This window comes from Carica papaya, chromosome 7 (assembly GCF_054855325.1).
Source record: "Carica papaya isolate Zhongbai chromosome 7, ASM5485532v1, whole genome shotgun sequence".
Taxonomy (NCBI): domain Eukaryota; kingdom Viridiplantae; phylum Streptophyta; class Magnoliopsida; order Brassicales; family Caricaceae; genus Carica; species Carica papaya.
The window spans coordinates 26033688-26050756 of record NC_142315.1 but is presented as its reverse complement, the minus strand read 5'-3'; the positions used below and the strand labels follow the sequence as shown (position 1 = coordinate 26050756).

Below are 17069 nucleotides of genomic sequence, written 5' to 3'. Positions count from 1 at the left end.
AATAATTTATTAAACTCATATATATATATCTACCATATTTAACCATTCGGACCCACGAAACCCATCTTTACCAATTAAGGTAATATGCCATCTATTTGCTATTAATGCAGAAGATACATATACATATATAGTAGTAGTCTGTGGAGAAGGTGGTGGGCCCATCAGAAACAAATGCATTTATGCGAAGTTGCCATCAAATAAAAATTATTGGATTCAGTGGTTCGTGCCTTATGGGTCTATCATGGGGTCTCAATTTGGACCTCTTGGAGAATTTTGACTCGTATTGCTCTTAATGGGTTTTTGATGATCACCTGTGGGCCCCCACAGAATCAGACGTCAGTTAGTAGGCCCCAGAAAAAAAAGTCCACCCAACCAGCGGCCAAGATTGCCTACGTCATTTTTGCAATGATTGCGCATCTAGACGATCACGGAGTGACCGTTGGTGATTCTCGGCGGGCGGTTATATTACGACCACAACCTCGTGAGTGGATGATCATGCAAATAGGGCATGTTGGGACGTTGGGTTAACTCGACCCTATTAGGCCCAAAATAGTTAGAAGGCAGTGTTTGGATACATGAATAGTATAAGATTGGACGGAATAATATAGCCTAGTTTTCTGTTTGGTTGCAAAATAGTACTAAAAAATTTTAAAAATTTTCAACTGCAATAGTTAAAATTGATTTGTAATTTTGACCCTTTTTTTTTTCTTTCTCCCATTTGACTGATTAAATATAATTTAATTAATTAAATACAAATTTAAATTAATAATTACTTGAAGGTACATAAAAAATTAAATACATTTTTTTTATTATTTTTAAAATTTATTTTATTTTTTTTTCTTGATTGGTCCTGAGACATAAGAATTAAGAATTCTGATTCCCCCAGTGGAGAAGACAATAGTTGACCTCCATAGACACATCAATATCCTTAAAAATATAAATAATACAATATAATATAGTTTTAAAAATATGGATTATTTTCTTCTCATTTTTTAATTTTCAAAAATAGTATTTTTATTAATTATAAATATTATAGAATAAAAAATAGTATTAAAGAGATTTATAAAAATGTTATTTTCTAAATTGTCTAAACTTATAAATTTTTAGTTATTCACAAAGGGGAATCTGAAAATTTTGTAAATATAATAACTTACTGATATTTAGAAAATTTTTAATTTCAGTTATTATCTAAAAATTAGTATAACAAATGGATATATGTAAAGGAGTAAAAAAAAATTGGAAAAGGAAAATAATTAAATTAAGGGACATACATATATAAATATGTATGTATATATGTGTCATGTTAAGCACATATGCCTAAAAACAACAAGGCATTTATAATGTGGGATTCACATGTGGATTCCAATTCTGGTCTTTAAAACTGATTCTCTACTATTTTAAATTCTGTCTCTTCACCCTTAGAAAAAAAGTACATACCATATTATTAATAATCTTCAAATTTCATCCATATATTATACTTATTCCCTATATTTATAATTTTCTTTCAAATATTATTTATATATACAAATTATTATAAAAAAAATCACACTTCTTTACTAATTAAACTAACTCATATATACATACATACATACATACATATATATATATATATAAGATTATTATTATATTATTTCATTCCAAGTGCATGATATCTTCCTCTGTCCCACCTTTTTTTGCCTACTTAAACCCCCCCCTCTCCTCCCTCCTCTTCTTCCCATATTACCCATTACCGAATATTTCTCCCTCCTCCTCATTATTATTAAGATATTAATTATTCTCCATTAATCTCTCTCCCCCTCAAGCTCAACATTCTGTGAGTTTCCTTCTTCTTCTTCTTCTTTTTATTTCCTCTTTGCTACCTCTCTCTACTTCTTTCCTCCACCAAACACACACACTCATGTATATGTATATATGTATGTATAGCTAGCACGTTTATCTTTTCCGAAGCCTGCAGCTTTTTGAAACTTAAAGACAGATACCCACGTGAAAAATCCCACTTTAAAGACGAAACGTAAATCATTTCTTATTACGATGATGATCTGGGTTTTGACCAACTTTTTTTGCAGACAACAATGGCGAGCGCTGGGGAGATGAAGAAGTACCGGAAAAGCTACTTTGACGTTCTGGGACTGTGCTGTCCGTCGGAGGTTCCTATGATAGAAAACATTCTTAATTCTCTCGACGGCGTCAAGGAGTTTTCCGTCATCGTCCCCACAAGAACTGTCATTGTCGTCCATGACAACCTCCTCCTTTCTCAGCATCAAATTGGTAAAATTTTACATTTTCATCTACAAAATCATTTCTTCTATTTTCTAAATTTCTTCTTGTTTTGGTAACTAATTAATTCAGTGTTCATAACTTATAATCTCCCTTTTCCTTTTTTTATTAAAGTAATTTTCACTTGATATTTTGGAAACATATATATAACTGAAGTATTGACTGTTGATATGGATAGACTATTTGAGAATAATAATTTATTAGAAATTGGAGGAATAAGGAAAGACTAATAGAAAGATTCAAAATTTTAATTTATGGTAGTTCATGTAAATTTTTTAATATATATATATATATAGTAATATAATTATTAAAATTTCAAATACATTAATCATAATTAATTTTAATACATAAACAACTTATAAAAAATTTAAAAGATATATTTGTCATCATATTCATAACTTACTTTTAATTTAATTTCTTGCTAAAATATAAAGTATAAACATGTTGAAATTTGTAAATTGCATTTTTTTTGTTTAGAAGGGTGAGAATAATAATTAGGCTAGAGTCACTTAACTTTATAACAAGAATTAAATGTCTTTTTCATCATAATTTATACGTAAAATCTATAAATTAAATAAAAATATAAATTTATGCATATATATATATATATATTTCTACCTCTAACATGAAAATAGAAGGAGATATATATGTGTGTGGGCGGGATGAAAATTGACAATGACATAGTTTTTGTTTCCTAAAATGTTGCTAAATTCTACAATCCCAAATCAGGAAACAAAATGGGAGGTGGTAGATTTTGCATTAAATTCATAATCCCTTGTGAAAAACATATTCTCTGGTTGGAGTTGGAGAAAGAGTAAAGCTAACACTAATTAGTAGTCAAGGGATGACGTGTTAGGGTCATCTGATAAGGGCATTATAATAAATTACTGATTAGTGAATTGGAAAACCAATCACTTTAATTAATTAAAACTTTAAACTTATTTATTTTTAATTAATCGTGCTAATTAATAATGTATTTAACTATTATATTTTTCTATAATTATTGCACATCTGCAGGTTATTTTGACTTATCTGTGAAAGTTATATACTTTATTAAAAATTATTGTCACTCAATTCATAACTTTTTTAATACTATTAATTTTAATATTCCTCGTGAATTTTTTGAATTATTCTTTTAATTTTTTATTTTTTATAGAAATTTTTCACTTAAAATAATTCCCATTTTCCAATTACTTAATTTATTAGTTCTCATTTGAGCCAAGAAACTATGTAATTTCTTGAATTAATAAGTTGGAATAACTGGGGGGCAGTTAAGGCACTGAATCAAGGAGGGCTGGAAGCTAATGCAATAGCGTATGGAGAGACAAAATACAAGAAGAAATGGCCAAGTCCGTACGCCGTGGCGTCTGGTTTACTTCTCTGCCTCTCATTTCTCAGATACGTGTATTCGCCGCTCCGGTGGCTGGCCGTGGCCGCCGTGGCCGCCGGGGGCGTACCGATCCTCCTCAAAGCCTTGGCTTCTATAAGAAACTTGAGGATTGATATCAACATCCTTGCCATCATTGCAGGTAATTCCTTTTTGTATTATTTCTTAATATTAAAATACGTAGATAATTATTTAGTTTTATTTACTTATTTTAAAGGTAGATTAACTTATAATTTAATATTTAAATTATGATCCAATTTGAGTTAAAACAAACATTCTACACAGTCTATTTTTTTGGATATAAGTCAAATCAAATATTCTAAAATAACCCAATTGAAAATTACAAATTATAATTCACATGTAATTTTAGATATGTTACAATCAAAATTTTAATTTATAATAGTAAATATCATTTTATCATATACTCGTTATTTATTTAAAATTTATATATTAAATAAAAATATACATAATTTTTTTTTTAACTATATTTTCCATAACAAAAAGGTCTTATTGATTTTTCTTTATGGTAGTGAGCATATAACTTTTGTTGATTTGGCTTCTTCCCACTTTTTTGGTACATTTCTATTTTTATGTTATTGCTTCCTTCTACAATTTTTCAATTTCATTTTCTCATTTTTTTTTGGTTAGTCTTGCTTGTTGGATTCATGGGATTTTTCTCTTTTTATGCTAAAAAAATTAATTAAAAAATTAAATTAAATTTTTACCTAAAATTATTTTTTTTTTTGAAAAAATTAACATATGAAAACAAAGAGTATTTTTACTTTAATTCCTTAAAATTAAATTTGAAACCTACCCATAGATTAGTAATTATTGAGATATATATATATATATATACACTTAGACACATAGAAAAAGTAAAAGTAATGGGAATATAACGATAAGATAAGATTAAAAAGAAAAGGGACAATTATGTTAAAGAAATTAAACTTCTTTTTAGGTTGTCCCTCGTACAATGAATCCCATTAAAGAACTGTAAATCTATAAGGAATTTATTCTTAAAAAAACTATGAAGTAATAATTTCGATTTTTTCACATAGACCCTTTTGTTAATTACCCATTATGTATATATATATATATATATACATATTGCTAAGTTGAAAAACTATCCATGTTATTGGACATAATGTTAAGGTTCAAATAACCAATTGTTATAAAATAAATCAATATAATGATAATCTTATACTTGAGATAAGAGTAAAATTTAAATGTCAATCATAAATTAAAATTTGAATAATTGTTAAATTAAAATCCGTTGATTCAGCCGATAATAAGTTTTATATACTCTTTTTAGTAAAATGTATTACAGATTTATATAGGGTGTAAAAGGTAGAAGAATTAATTATTTTCGTTCTTATTATTGATATTTGATAATCACTTTTCTGATGTATTAACCCTTCAATTTTATACTGATTTTCTAAACAGGGATAGGTACAATATACATGAAGGATTATACAGAAGCTGCTACCATTGTTTTTCTACTTAACATTTCAGAATGGCTTGAATCCAGAGCAAGCCATAAGGTTTTCCCCTCTTTAACTCCTTTTTTCCTTTAAATTGTCTTAATAGAGTTGATAGTTCAATTCAATTATATCATGGCGTTAGGGTAAAAATAAATTCGAACATATTTGAATTTCATCCAGTAGACTTTTGTGTTTAGAAAACGTTATATTATACTTTTTTGTCGTAAGTTTTTGATTAAATATTCAAAATCGATGTTTATTATACTAAGATAGATTGCTTCGCTATCCGCTAGATTTATATACACAAATTTTTTATATAAATATTTTAAAATATAATTTCTCAGGCAAATGCAGCCATGTCTTCCTTGATGAACTTAGCCCCTCAAAAGGCGATAATAGCTGAAACTGGAGAAGAGGTGGACACCGATGAGGTCAAGTTAAACACCATTTTAGCAGTCAAGACTGGTGAAGTTGTACCTATTGATGGAATTGTTGTTGATGGAAATGCTGAAGTTGATGAAAAAACTTTAACTGGAGAATCTTTCCCAGTCCCCAAACAAAAGGATTCTACTGTCTGGGCAGGCACCATTAACCTAAATGGTATTTTGACTAGGGCTTCTCCCTTTAATCATTTCTTCTCATTGTTCATACATATATATATATATATATATATAAAAGCTTGTTTTTAATAGCTTTTAATCTCTTTTTCTACTCTTTAAAGGTTACATAAGCGTAAAAACTACTGCATTAGCAGAAGATTGTGTCGTGGCCAAGATGACAAAACTAGTTGAAGAAGCACAGAACAGCAAATCAAGAACACAAAGATTCATAGACAGATGTTCCCGGTACTACACCCCAGGTAATCGGAACTCTTTTTATCTTCCATTTTCATAATTCTATAGAAATATTTTTGTAGTTTGGTTAATTTCAGTCACTTAATAGGAATAATGAACCCAAATTTACTACGAAATTTGTATCTCTCTTTTAAAGTCAAGATTCGAAATAATGAACATATATATTATATATCATTGCAGGAATTCTCATTATATCAGCCAGCCTTGCAGTGATTCCAGCTGTGTTAAGAGTTCATGATATGAAATATTGGATTCATTTGGCATTGGTTGTTTTAGTAAGCGCTTGTCCTTGCGCGTTAATCCTTTCGACTCCTGTTGTGACTTTCTGTGCACTTACAAGGGCTGCAAGTTCAGGACTTTTAATCAAAGGGGGAGATTATCTTGAAGTTCTTGCCAAAATTAAGGTCACTGCTTTTGACAAAACAGGCACAATAACAAAGGGTGAATTTACTGTCATGGATTTTCAATCTCTTACTCGAGATATAAGCCTGAACACCTTGTTGTATTGGTAAGTCTTCTAATGTTGAATAACTTCTTGAACTCTTTTAAATTTCAAGAGAATATGAGTGATTATTAAGGTTTATACAAATGCAAATAGTTGGCTAACTCTATAAATATAATTTATTCGTTCTCAAAAGATTAAGTACCAAAAGGAAATTGAATTAATTATATTTACACTTCTAGAAAACCTGGTAATTTTAGTAATTTTGTTTTATTGAGGATTAATACTAGTAATTACCGAAACATTGAAGGGTTTCAAGCATCGAAAGCAAGTCAAGTCATCCGATGGCGAAAGCACTAGTTGATTATGGAATGTCTCAATTAGTTACGCCAAATCCTGAAAGTGTGGAGGATTACCAAAACTTTCCTGGAGAAGGTATTCATGGCAAAATTGATGGGAAAGATATTTATATTGGAAACAGGAAGATTGGTGTTAGAGCTGGATGTAGCTCAGGTAAAAATTATATGTTTTTCAGAGACATCTACATTAGTTTCTTGTATATATATATATATATATTTATCCCATAACCATTTATATGTTTTTAAATCTATAGTTCCAGTAACTGAAGGTGATACAAAAGGAGGAAAGACAATTGGGTATATCTACTGTAACAGTAGCTTGGTAGGAATTTTCAGTCTCTCTGATACTTGTAGAACTGGAGTTGTAGAGGCGATTAAGCATCTAAAGCTGTTAGGAATAAAATCTGTAATGCTTACAGGAGATAGTCAAGCAGCTGCAATGCATGCCCAAGAACAGGTTTCTTTTCTTCATCCCATCTTGTTTATAGGCATATTCAAGTATGTAGATATATATATATATATATAGATAGATAGAAAGAACTTAATCTTGCATGATTGTTGCAGCTAGGAAATGCCTTAGAGATTGTCCATTCAGACCTTTTACCCGAAGACAAGGCGAGAATCATCAATGAATTGAAGAAGGAATTAGGAGCAACAGCCATGATTGGTGATGGTGTGAATGATGCACCAGCATTAGCTACAGCTGATATCGGTATATCCATGGGCATATCAGGCTCTGCGCTTGCAACACAGACAGGTCACATAATTTTAATGTCGAATGACATTAGAAAGATACCGAAAGCTATTCGATTAGTGAGAAAAGCTCGCAGGAAAGTGATTGAAAATGTCATTTTGTCGATCATTACTAAAGCAGGTATTATTGCATTGGCTTTTGCTGGTCATCCCCTTGTTTGGGCAGCAGTTGTTGCCGATGTTGGCACATGTCTACTAGTCATTCTTAATAGTATGTTAATCCTCCGAACACCCGCCAAAAACCCTAAATCTTCATCTCATACCAATCATAATTGTTGTTCTTCCAAAAATTTACAAAACCATTCTCACTCTCATAAAACCTGCAATTCAAAGTCCCAACCCAAATCTTGCCCTACAAAATCTTCTAATCATCATGGCCATAACCATGGAACTTGCAACAATCATGATGATCATCATGGCCATAACCATGGAATTTGCAACAATCATGATGATTATCATGGCCGTAACCATAGAACTTGCAACAATCAGGATGATCATCATGGCCATAACCCTGGAACTTGCAACAATCAGGATGATCATCAGGGCCATAGCCGTAGAACTTGCAATAATCATGATGATCATCATGGCCATAACCATGGAACTTGCAACAATCAGGATGATCATCAGGGCCATAGCCGTAGAACTTGCAATAATCATGATGATCATCATGGCCATAACCATGGAACTTGCAACAATCATGAAACTCATGAACATAAGCATGGATGTTCAGGTACTCATCATCATCTCACCTCCTGCAAACAAGATAATGCTTCTACCCACGATCATAATCATGTTGGGTTACATCATTTAGAAGAAGGAACAAGTTTGAACAACAACAATGGTTTATGCAAACACAAACATTGTGACCATAACATCAATCAAGTATCAGATCATGAAAAGCTTCATTCCATGGCAGCCATAAAACAAATATGTTGTGCTCAGAACGATCATGATCAATGCCCAGAAGAAAAATCTGATCATGTTCATTCCCATGATCATGTAGTGATGTGTGATTATGATCCAGCAGGGATGGCGCATGGAGGTAGCCATGGATGTGTGAGGTTGGAGAGGAGAGAGTATGGTGGGTGTTGCAGGAGTTATTTGAAGGAATGTTGTAATAACCATGGACATTTTGGAGTTGGGATGGGAGGGTTAACAGAGATTGTCACTGAATAGTGAATAGCTTTGTTTAAAAAACTATGTATTAAAAAAATTATCTTACTTTATTAATTAAACAAGGCCAATGTCCAACATGAATTATTAAAAAGAAAAAGAAAGAAAGATGATCTTTTTAGTATAGATTATCAATAAAAATAACTTTATAGACTATGTTAATTAATTCTCAATATTCCATTATCAATCAATGATCTTGAAAATTTTCCTTTCAACAATTTTTAATTCATTAATATGTATATATACATATATTGAAATAAATGGGTTTTCAATATATATATATATTAAAAATTCATCTATTATAAATTTGATGCCGAAATATTCTTGATTTAATAGAACTTATTATTATTCTTCCAATTAGAAGAAGTTCTCAGACAACTTATCAAATAGCCTTTGGTGGCATGAAGAGCCATGAATGATCCACCTTTTTTCTCTCTCAATTAATTTGATTTTCACTTGTATTAATAACAAAGAGTAGTGGGTTCCAACTATTTTTTTTTTCTTTTAAAAAATATATTTTTTCCAATTAAAAATATCCACAACTAATCTAAAAATTAATTAAGTTTATATATATATATATATATATATTTTCTAACTAAAACGATTTAATTTGATATATAAAACATTTTAGAGTTATGATTAATTGTATGAACATAAAAATTATTGATTAAAATAACATAATATATTTACAACAACATATAATTTCTTGAAGATTTAATTTTCTGTATATGTGTCTTTATATATATATATAGAGAGAGAGAGAGAGAGAGATTTATTTGACTAAAAATTTTTACATTTCAATAATTAATTCATAATTATACACTAATGACAATAACTTTTAAATAAAAATACATATAATACTCACAATTTAAATAAAAATTTACAATTTTGGAAAAAAATTAAAATAAAAACAAAGATCTGTGTACACGTGTGTATGCATATATATATATATATATAGGAAAGACCAGATTCTATTCTCATTTCAACTCAATCGGCATTTGTCTTTTTCAACTTCTGATAAGGTGGCGCCATGTCTTAATCGTGTGTGTTGACCCACAAACATATGGAATTTAACCATAAAAGGAAGTTTAATTATCACTATTTTTAATTAATTTTTCTAATTATTTTTAGAATAATTTATTCTAATAAATAATTTTAATTAGGTATATCCTTCCACACCATTCAAACGCGTTGAGAATTTCTTTTGAAATATATATTACATTCAAAAATATATGCAACATATTTTATATATAAAGAAAGAGCATATATAACTTTTATCAATGGGACTAATTTTATAATATTTCAAAAATAATAATATTTTTTGGGCATAGCAAATTGTATAGACATAAATATTAAAATTGAAATTACAAATTAATATATGAGCTAACTTATGCATATAATTAAAGAAAAAAAGTGATTAATTTGGTCAAAGTGAGAACATCTCACCCATTATATTATTTATATATATATATATATATATCCTCCACCGACTTATGGTCTCTCTATATCTCTCTCTCTCTATATATATATATATAAGCAATCGCTCATAAGAATTCCCACACCGTGGAGAGAGTTTGAGTTGTGAAATTTGGTGGTAGAGTTTTTGCACGAAGAGGTAGAGAAATATTAGATGCAGCCAAGGATGACTTGCCGGCCGCCGGCATTGGCTTTTACCAGCCGGAAAATAAAAAGCTTCCAAATAATCGCCGGCCGGCAGGTTGTCCTTGGCTACATGTCTTTCTCTTCTTCTCATGTCAAACTTCTATCCACCTGCACATTTTTTACAGACATATATGTATACACACACACCATATCCTCAAAAGGTATATGATATCACGGTACGAAAACCAGTACATGTATATTCTGAAAACATGTGATGCCCAGATACAAAATCAGTTCATATATATATATATATGTATGACATATATGTATATGCATACATATGTATATATATATATGATCGTCATACATGGCGTACAAGTTTGTTAAGCTTCATGACTCATGATCAGCTTTGTTATTATCGGTAATTGCTTAATTAATTAGTTATTTCTTGTCAACATATATCTTTTGCATAACACACGCACGCACACACACACACATATATATATATATATATATATGTTAGTACAGTTATAAAAAGCAAGAATTTATGGATAATATTATATTAATTTAAGAGAAATATTAATTAATCGAAATGTTATTGATAAAAATAATAATACATTTCAATACGTAATGACGAGTTATATTATTTATTTTTCTTTGTCAAATAGATTTGAGTCTAACTATTAATTTCTATCATATATATATACACACACACACACACACATATATTTCAGATTTATTTATTATTATTAATATATTTAATCTCATTTTCACATGAGATTTAATATATTATATATTATTGTCTTTCCAATTCCAACAATATCTAATTTTTAAAACTATTCCAGTTTTAGAGAATTGAAATCTATTATTTTCACAAGAAAAAGGTAAAAAATTGTATACTGTTTAATTTATTTCCTCTTATATCTTTATTTTTTACCAGATAAATGAAATATTCTTTTCCACCTACCATTTTTCCTTTTCTATTAATGATTTAATTTTTTTCTATTGCTAATTATATATAATGATTTATTATTAAATTAATCATTTCAATTTTTATTAGATTATTAATAAAAAAAAGTACCACATACAATGTATTTTCTTTTAAAAAATAAATTTGATCTATATTCTTAATTCATATACTAAAAAATTATAAATTAAAAAGGAAAATTCTACGAGGGAAGTCGAGGCAACGGTCGATCATTACACGGTCAATTTTTCAAAAGGACTGTAAAAGGAAAAGGGAAAGCCAATCTCCATAGCCATAGGTCGAAGCATTAATAGCTCTCAACTCTCTTCCATTACAGCTTCCGATAACAGAGTCTTCTTTCTTTCTCTTTCTCTCTCTATCGTTCTGGTCTGGTTTGATTTCGTTATAATGGTGGCCTCAAAGAAGCTGTTGCTTTTCTGGATACTATCAGCACTTATCGTCACCCCAATTACGTCAAACCTTGAAGAAGACAACGACTCTTCTGTCAGGACTAAACTCGACCAACTCAGGTCCAAAATTGCTTCTCTAGGTGATTTCCCCACTTCAAATCCCTCTTTCTTAATTTTCAGTAACGTGTATATAGGTTTATATATGGTTATAGTATGTATCTGTAATGAAATTCAGGATTTTGATACGGTATGCTCATCTTTCACAAATTACATTGTCGAAATTTGAGATTCTTACCCTCTTTTTTCCAAGTATAGACATGAAGAAATTGAGCGATTACCCGAGTATTGAGCGCTGTTTCAACTGATTTCTGTATTGGACTAAGTAATGTATTTGGTTTGCTTTCCATGTTTCCTCTGTTGCTTGTTTGGTTGCTGAAAAATACTACTGTCTTAGCTTATCTCCTGCTAGTTATTTGCTTCCATGTATGATTCAAGTGTTTGAATTTCAATTTTATCTTATTTTATTTTTCATTTTGTCTCTGGTCTTGTTAAGAATCGAGCATCAAGGAGAGAACCAATGAATTGAGAAGCAAGAACGAACGGATCATAATGATGGAGATGATCATTCAAGAGCAATTAGATAACATTTCATTATTACAGAATGACATAGATTCTCCAGATGTAAGAATCTTTTTGGAGTTTTCATTAATGCTCTCGAATTCCGTGGTTTTAATGCGACTGGCAAAATGCTCGATCAAGGGTCTGATTTATTTAGTTGCATTCGATTAAGGAGATAATCGTATTTACTGATGCTCAATCAACAGTAATTAATTATGCATTATTTATCTTCCTAGTCTACAGGATCTTTTATTGGCAAAAAGCACAAGGGTAAGGCAGATGAACAGTTAAATGAACTTGACAAGCAGGTTAGGAACATAACAGGTGTATTTTCTAGTTATCTCTTTTGGAAGTTTCACATTTATTAGATGTTATTCACTTCTTTCTACAGGTTGAGAAACTTAGGAAGCAAATAGAATTGCAGAATAAGAAAAATGATGCACTGGAAGTCCGAGCAAGTATAGCCGAGAAAAATATATGGGAACTTAACTCAAGACTGGAAGACGTAAGTAGTTAATTCATCTGTTTCTTTCCCCCGAGATTTTCATTTGACAAAGTCAATTTTTTCTCTTTTATGTTAATTATGTTTGTTTCTCTAGTATTAAAATGTTTTGGTATTGTTATATATGCATAAGGTTTACTCTAACTTCTTCCTTGCTATTGCCACTGTTAGCTTTTGAAGGTGGATTATGAACAGAAGACTCGACTTCATAAAGCTGAACGAGATCTTAAAGTGACGAAGGTCTGTTATCAGTTCATAATCTGTCAATGCCTGCTCTGTCATAGACAAGGTCTAATGTTGTGGTTCTTTAGGAAGAAATGTTGAAGGCGAAATCAGAAGCAGCTTCAATGTTTAAGAAGTTAACAGAGGCGAGTATGCTGATTTTTTTTGTCCCTCTTTAATATTTTATGTAAATTTCATGTGATGGCTGTGTGTGTGTGTATATATATATATATCTAGCAATGTGAATCAAAGCAGCATTTCATGACATAAATGCAGGTTAAGCGGGAATTAAATCCACATTGGCTTGTACTTCATTTTTGTAAAATTAAGGTATATTAGTTGGTTTATCGGCATATTTGGTTGAGCATGGCTAGTTGCTCTTTCCTGTGACTAATTATTTGTGAGATGCAGTCCTATATGCTGATTCAGTGGAATAAATACTTGCAACCAGCTTTGGATTTCACAATTGAGAAGGTTAGTTTTTCCACCATGATTGAGATTAGAGCTTTTGATTTTCAACGATAATTATGTCTTATTTTTAGTTTCCAAGGAAATCTTTGCCTTTTTTCTTTTTCTCAGGCACTGGAAAAGAAAGTTCAACTTGAGAAGTGGTTGGATTTACATATAAGAACTATTAATACAGTAAGCTATTCTGATCATTTCTTAATCCATTATAAATAATGTTTATGAATTGTCTTTGGATGCTCCCTCTAGAGTTTCATTTCTGAGACATTGTTGTATTTGATTTCACTTATCAAGATTTCTTGGCTAAATTTGAAGTGAAATTGATGTGGCCCTTTGGTTTTGACCAAAGTAATTTTCTGTAATAATTCCAAATCCATTATCTCAGCAGAGTAGGTCAAGCTGCCTAAACCGTGCAAGTTCTTTATCTTTCACCTTATGGATTTAACTTGCTTACTAATTTTTCTACATCATAGAACAATTTGAGACATTTGTACAATCACAATTCATAAATTTGTATGATTATATCCGTGATGATGTTTTCCAAATGATGATAAACTTGCAATGTTCTTTGCAATGTTGTTTTTCATAAAGACAGATATTTGCTGATTATCTTCTTTTTTTATCTATAGAAATGTATCCCAATGATGAAAGAGAAATGGTTGGCATTTACTACCCATCTGCAACCACAACTTTGTTCACTAACTTGTAAGACCATCAAGGTCTGCCATTCATCGGTCGAACATGTTCTGAGGATATTAGAGTTGGTGCAACCACAACTTCAATCTCTTCCCTCGAAGACTATCAAGGTCTGTCATTCATCAATTGATTGCATTCTAAAGACATTAGAGTTGGTGCAACCGCAGCTTCGATCACTAATGTCTAAAAGCACCAACGCCTACCATTCATCAATGGATCATGTTTTCAAGACATTGGATTCGGTGGAGCCTTACATTCAGGTAAATCTATATTTAGTTTGATTGTCTTTTTGGTTGATGATCATTGTTCTTGAATGCTTGCCAACTCTGGAATTTCTCATTTCTGTCTGACAGGGATTTGGCAGGTTTGTTGAGCCATTCATGAATCGGGTTGCCATTGTCATAAGGTTTCATTCCAATAAAGCTTATGTTATGTTGATGGAATCTGCAAATATATATCATCAGCGGGTATGAACATCCTATTTTCTTCTTTCTTTTTAGATTTAACAATGATAAGTGCAATGCTTTTCCAGTTTTTAAACGGAGAATAAATTGATAAATCATAATAGTCTGCTTATAAACATGTAGCTAGACTGGAACTTTCTAACAAACTGCTTGCAATTCTCTAAGGTTCAACAAGTGCTGAAAAACAACAAGTTAACGAGATCAATTGCGAGTGTAGAGTTAGCCTGGTTTCTGGTAGGTACTTCCTAAAAGTTTTAGTTCGCCTCATCCTTAATATTATATTTCAAAGATATCGTGCTAATGTAGCAACATGATGATAATGACTTCATTGTTGTTAGAATCATAAGATTTTACAATATTTAATTCAATATCAAAATAATTCAATTATATTGACGGAACTACATTTTATTAAAAATCAAATCTTGATTCAGTAACTGTATATCTAAAATTGCTCAAAAAACGTAGAGCATGTTTAATTGTTCCTTTATTGAATTGTTGTAGGCCTCAGCTCTGTTGGTCCTCCCGATGGTAGTTTTCTTCAAATTTTACTTTGCAATAACAAGGTTAGTTTCTGTTTATGCCTTGTTATGAGAACTTAATCCTTCCTATCTTGTGATGATTGGCAGATGATATTTTTCTTAACTTGTGCAGTAAAAGCGTAAAAAAGGGTAATCGAAATTCTCATAGGACCCATCCGTATAATAGGATCCGGAGACGTCATCATGTAAAGAAATGTTCATAAGGTAATGTAAATCTCAGAATTTACAGCTTAAACTTCATGTGGATATATCGATGCTATTGCATTTATAATGTAAAGAGGCTTAAGCCAATGCATAGATTCTGGTTGCGAATAGAGAACAAGAGCTGATGCATAAACCCTGATCGATAATGCTTAGGGTATATTTGGAGCAAACTTTAGAGTTCGTTGAATTCAAATAAAATAAATTATATCAGAAGATGATAAAATTGATGAAATTATTCCGACATTAAGTATTACATGAGCTTAATTTTTATTGTTTTAGAAAAAAACTATTATCATTTTTAGTAGAATTAATTGTGTTTACAAATAAATTTCACCGGTATCTAATCTTATGCAGGTTAATATTATTATTATTTTTTTTTTTGTGGAGAAGGATGCCTTAGTTCATCACATATATAGATATAAGTGAGGACTTACTAGAGATCTGAATAGCTTCCATGCTTAATCAAAAAAGAACTTGCCAATTTAGTAAATCTTTTACATATTAAAATGTTAATCAGATCATCTCATGCAAATCTTCATTAATTCACAATTACTCCATAATTTCAGAATTAACAAGTGTTGAACTTTAAACTCCGTAACTATTTAACATGGATACTGGCATTGACAGAGTTTAATTGTACCAATCTCGTTGCATAAACCTCGTCCCTGATAATGCTTTTCGCTACATTTTCTATTGCAACAATCCTCTTCGCAGGCCACAGTACAATAGCCAAGGCCATCATTGCAGGTCTCAGGTGGCGGTGGCTGCAAATTACAGCTGTAGTAGCAGGTGCATAGTGGCACCTTCAGTGTATAATCGCATGATCCTTGAGTCTCGACGCCAATGTGTCTAGCCAGACACCTTGACTCGCAGTCGTTGCCGCAATATCCTAACGGCTCGGAACATATATCCGCATCGCCGGAAATATTCTTCAAACTTCCTGCTACAGTTATACATATATTAAAACCTATTATTATAAAGTATACATATGTTGAAACTAACTACAGTTCATGCAGATTCAAATTAGTAGTAAAAGAAATATAACCTTTTTTTATTTATATAAATTTCGAAAAAGAAACTGTTTGTAAATAGATTTTGTGTGAGGATTAAATAAGAATTTTAGACATCCTTAATCAAAATTCTACTCATGCTAAAATGAGGATGAGAAATACCAATCAGTATGATGCATTATCATGCTTATATAAATTTGGATTTGAAATGTAATATGTATATACAAGTAAATATAAACGGAGGATATTCAAACATGTTCATGTATATGCATGTTTATATATGTGGGTATGTTATATATACACATACCTAAGAATACAAACGCCAGGAGGAAGGATTGAAATGCTGGATTAAGCAGCTTAGCCATTACAATGGTTAGGAAAATTATTTGTGCAATTGATTTTTTGATTAATTGTAATTTATTTATAGATGATAGATTAATACGAAGCAATTAAGGTAATTAATTGTGTTTTTTTAGTAGATAACGGATTTCGTTTTTGTTGATTGAACTAATTAATTATTGAAAGAGACCAAAACCGGAAATACATATGACTAATATAATATATAATTAAGAAGAAATATAATCATGGAGTAACGGTTACTAATGAAGATAGACAGAATCGTGTAGTGGAAATTTATGGCGGGG

The 17069-nt window shown here is 30.6% G+C and overlaps 2 protein-coding genes across 4 annotated transcripts; both read left to right on the top strand.

Moving 5' to 3' along the window:
* Window positions 1-1673: 1673 nt before the first annotated feature.
* LOC110811083 (putative inactive cadmium/zinc-transporting ATPase HMA3) lies at window positions 1674-8892 on the top strand. Its single transcript, XM_022037454.2, has 10 exons — window positions 1674-1813; window positions 2067-2268; window positions 3549-3806; window positions 5108-5205; window positions 5490-5745; window positions 5867-6004; window positions 6180-6507; window positions 6752-6954; window positions 7055-7257; window positions 7365-8892. The coding sequence occupies exons 2-10, from the start codon at window positions 2073-2075 to the stop codon at window positions 8727-8729; spliced, it is 3045 nt and encodes a 1014-aa protein (XP_021893146.1). The 5' UTR covers window positions 1674-1813; window positions 2067-2072; the 3' UTR covers window positions 8730-8892.
* A 2600-nt stretch (window positions 8893-11492) lies between these two features.
* LOC110811084 (uncharacterized) lies at window positions 11493-16416 on the top strand. Of its 3 annotated transcripts, none has more exons than XM_022037456.2 (15): window positions 11494-11845; window positions 12259-12386; window positions 12560-12631; window positions 12715-12828; window positions 12997-13065; window positions 13137-13193; window positions 13324-13377; window positions 13459-13521; window positions 13627-13689; window positions 14142-14468; window positions 14562-14675; window positions 14838-14906; window positions 15174-15235; window positions 15324-15415; window positions 16130-16416. In XM_022037456.2, exons 1-14 carry the CDS (start codon window positions 11704-11706, stop codon window positions 15412-15414), a joined length of 1425 nt encoding a protein of 474 aa, XP_021893148.2. In that variant the 5' UTR covers window positions 11494-11703; the 3' UTR covers window position 15415; window positions 16130-16416. The 3 variants fall into 3 exon arrangements, with proteins under 3 accessions (XP_088063437.1, XP_021893148.2, XP_088063438.1); XM_088207312.1 differs by lacking the exon at window positions 11494-11845 and adding an exon at window positions 11864-12087; XM_088207311.1 differs by lacking the exon at window positions 16130-16416 and having other exon boundaries at window positions 11493-11845; window positions 15324-15506.
* Window positions 16417-17069: the final 653 nt, after the last annotated feature.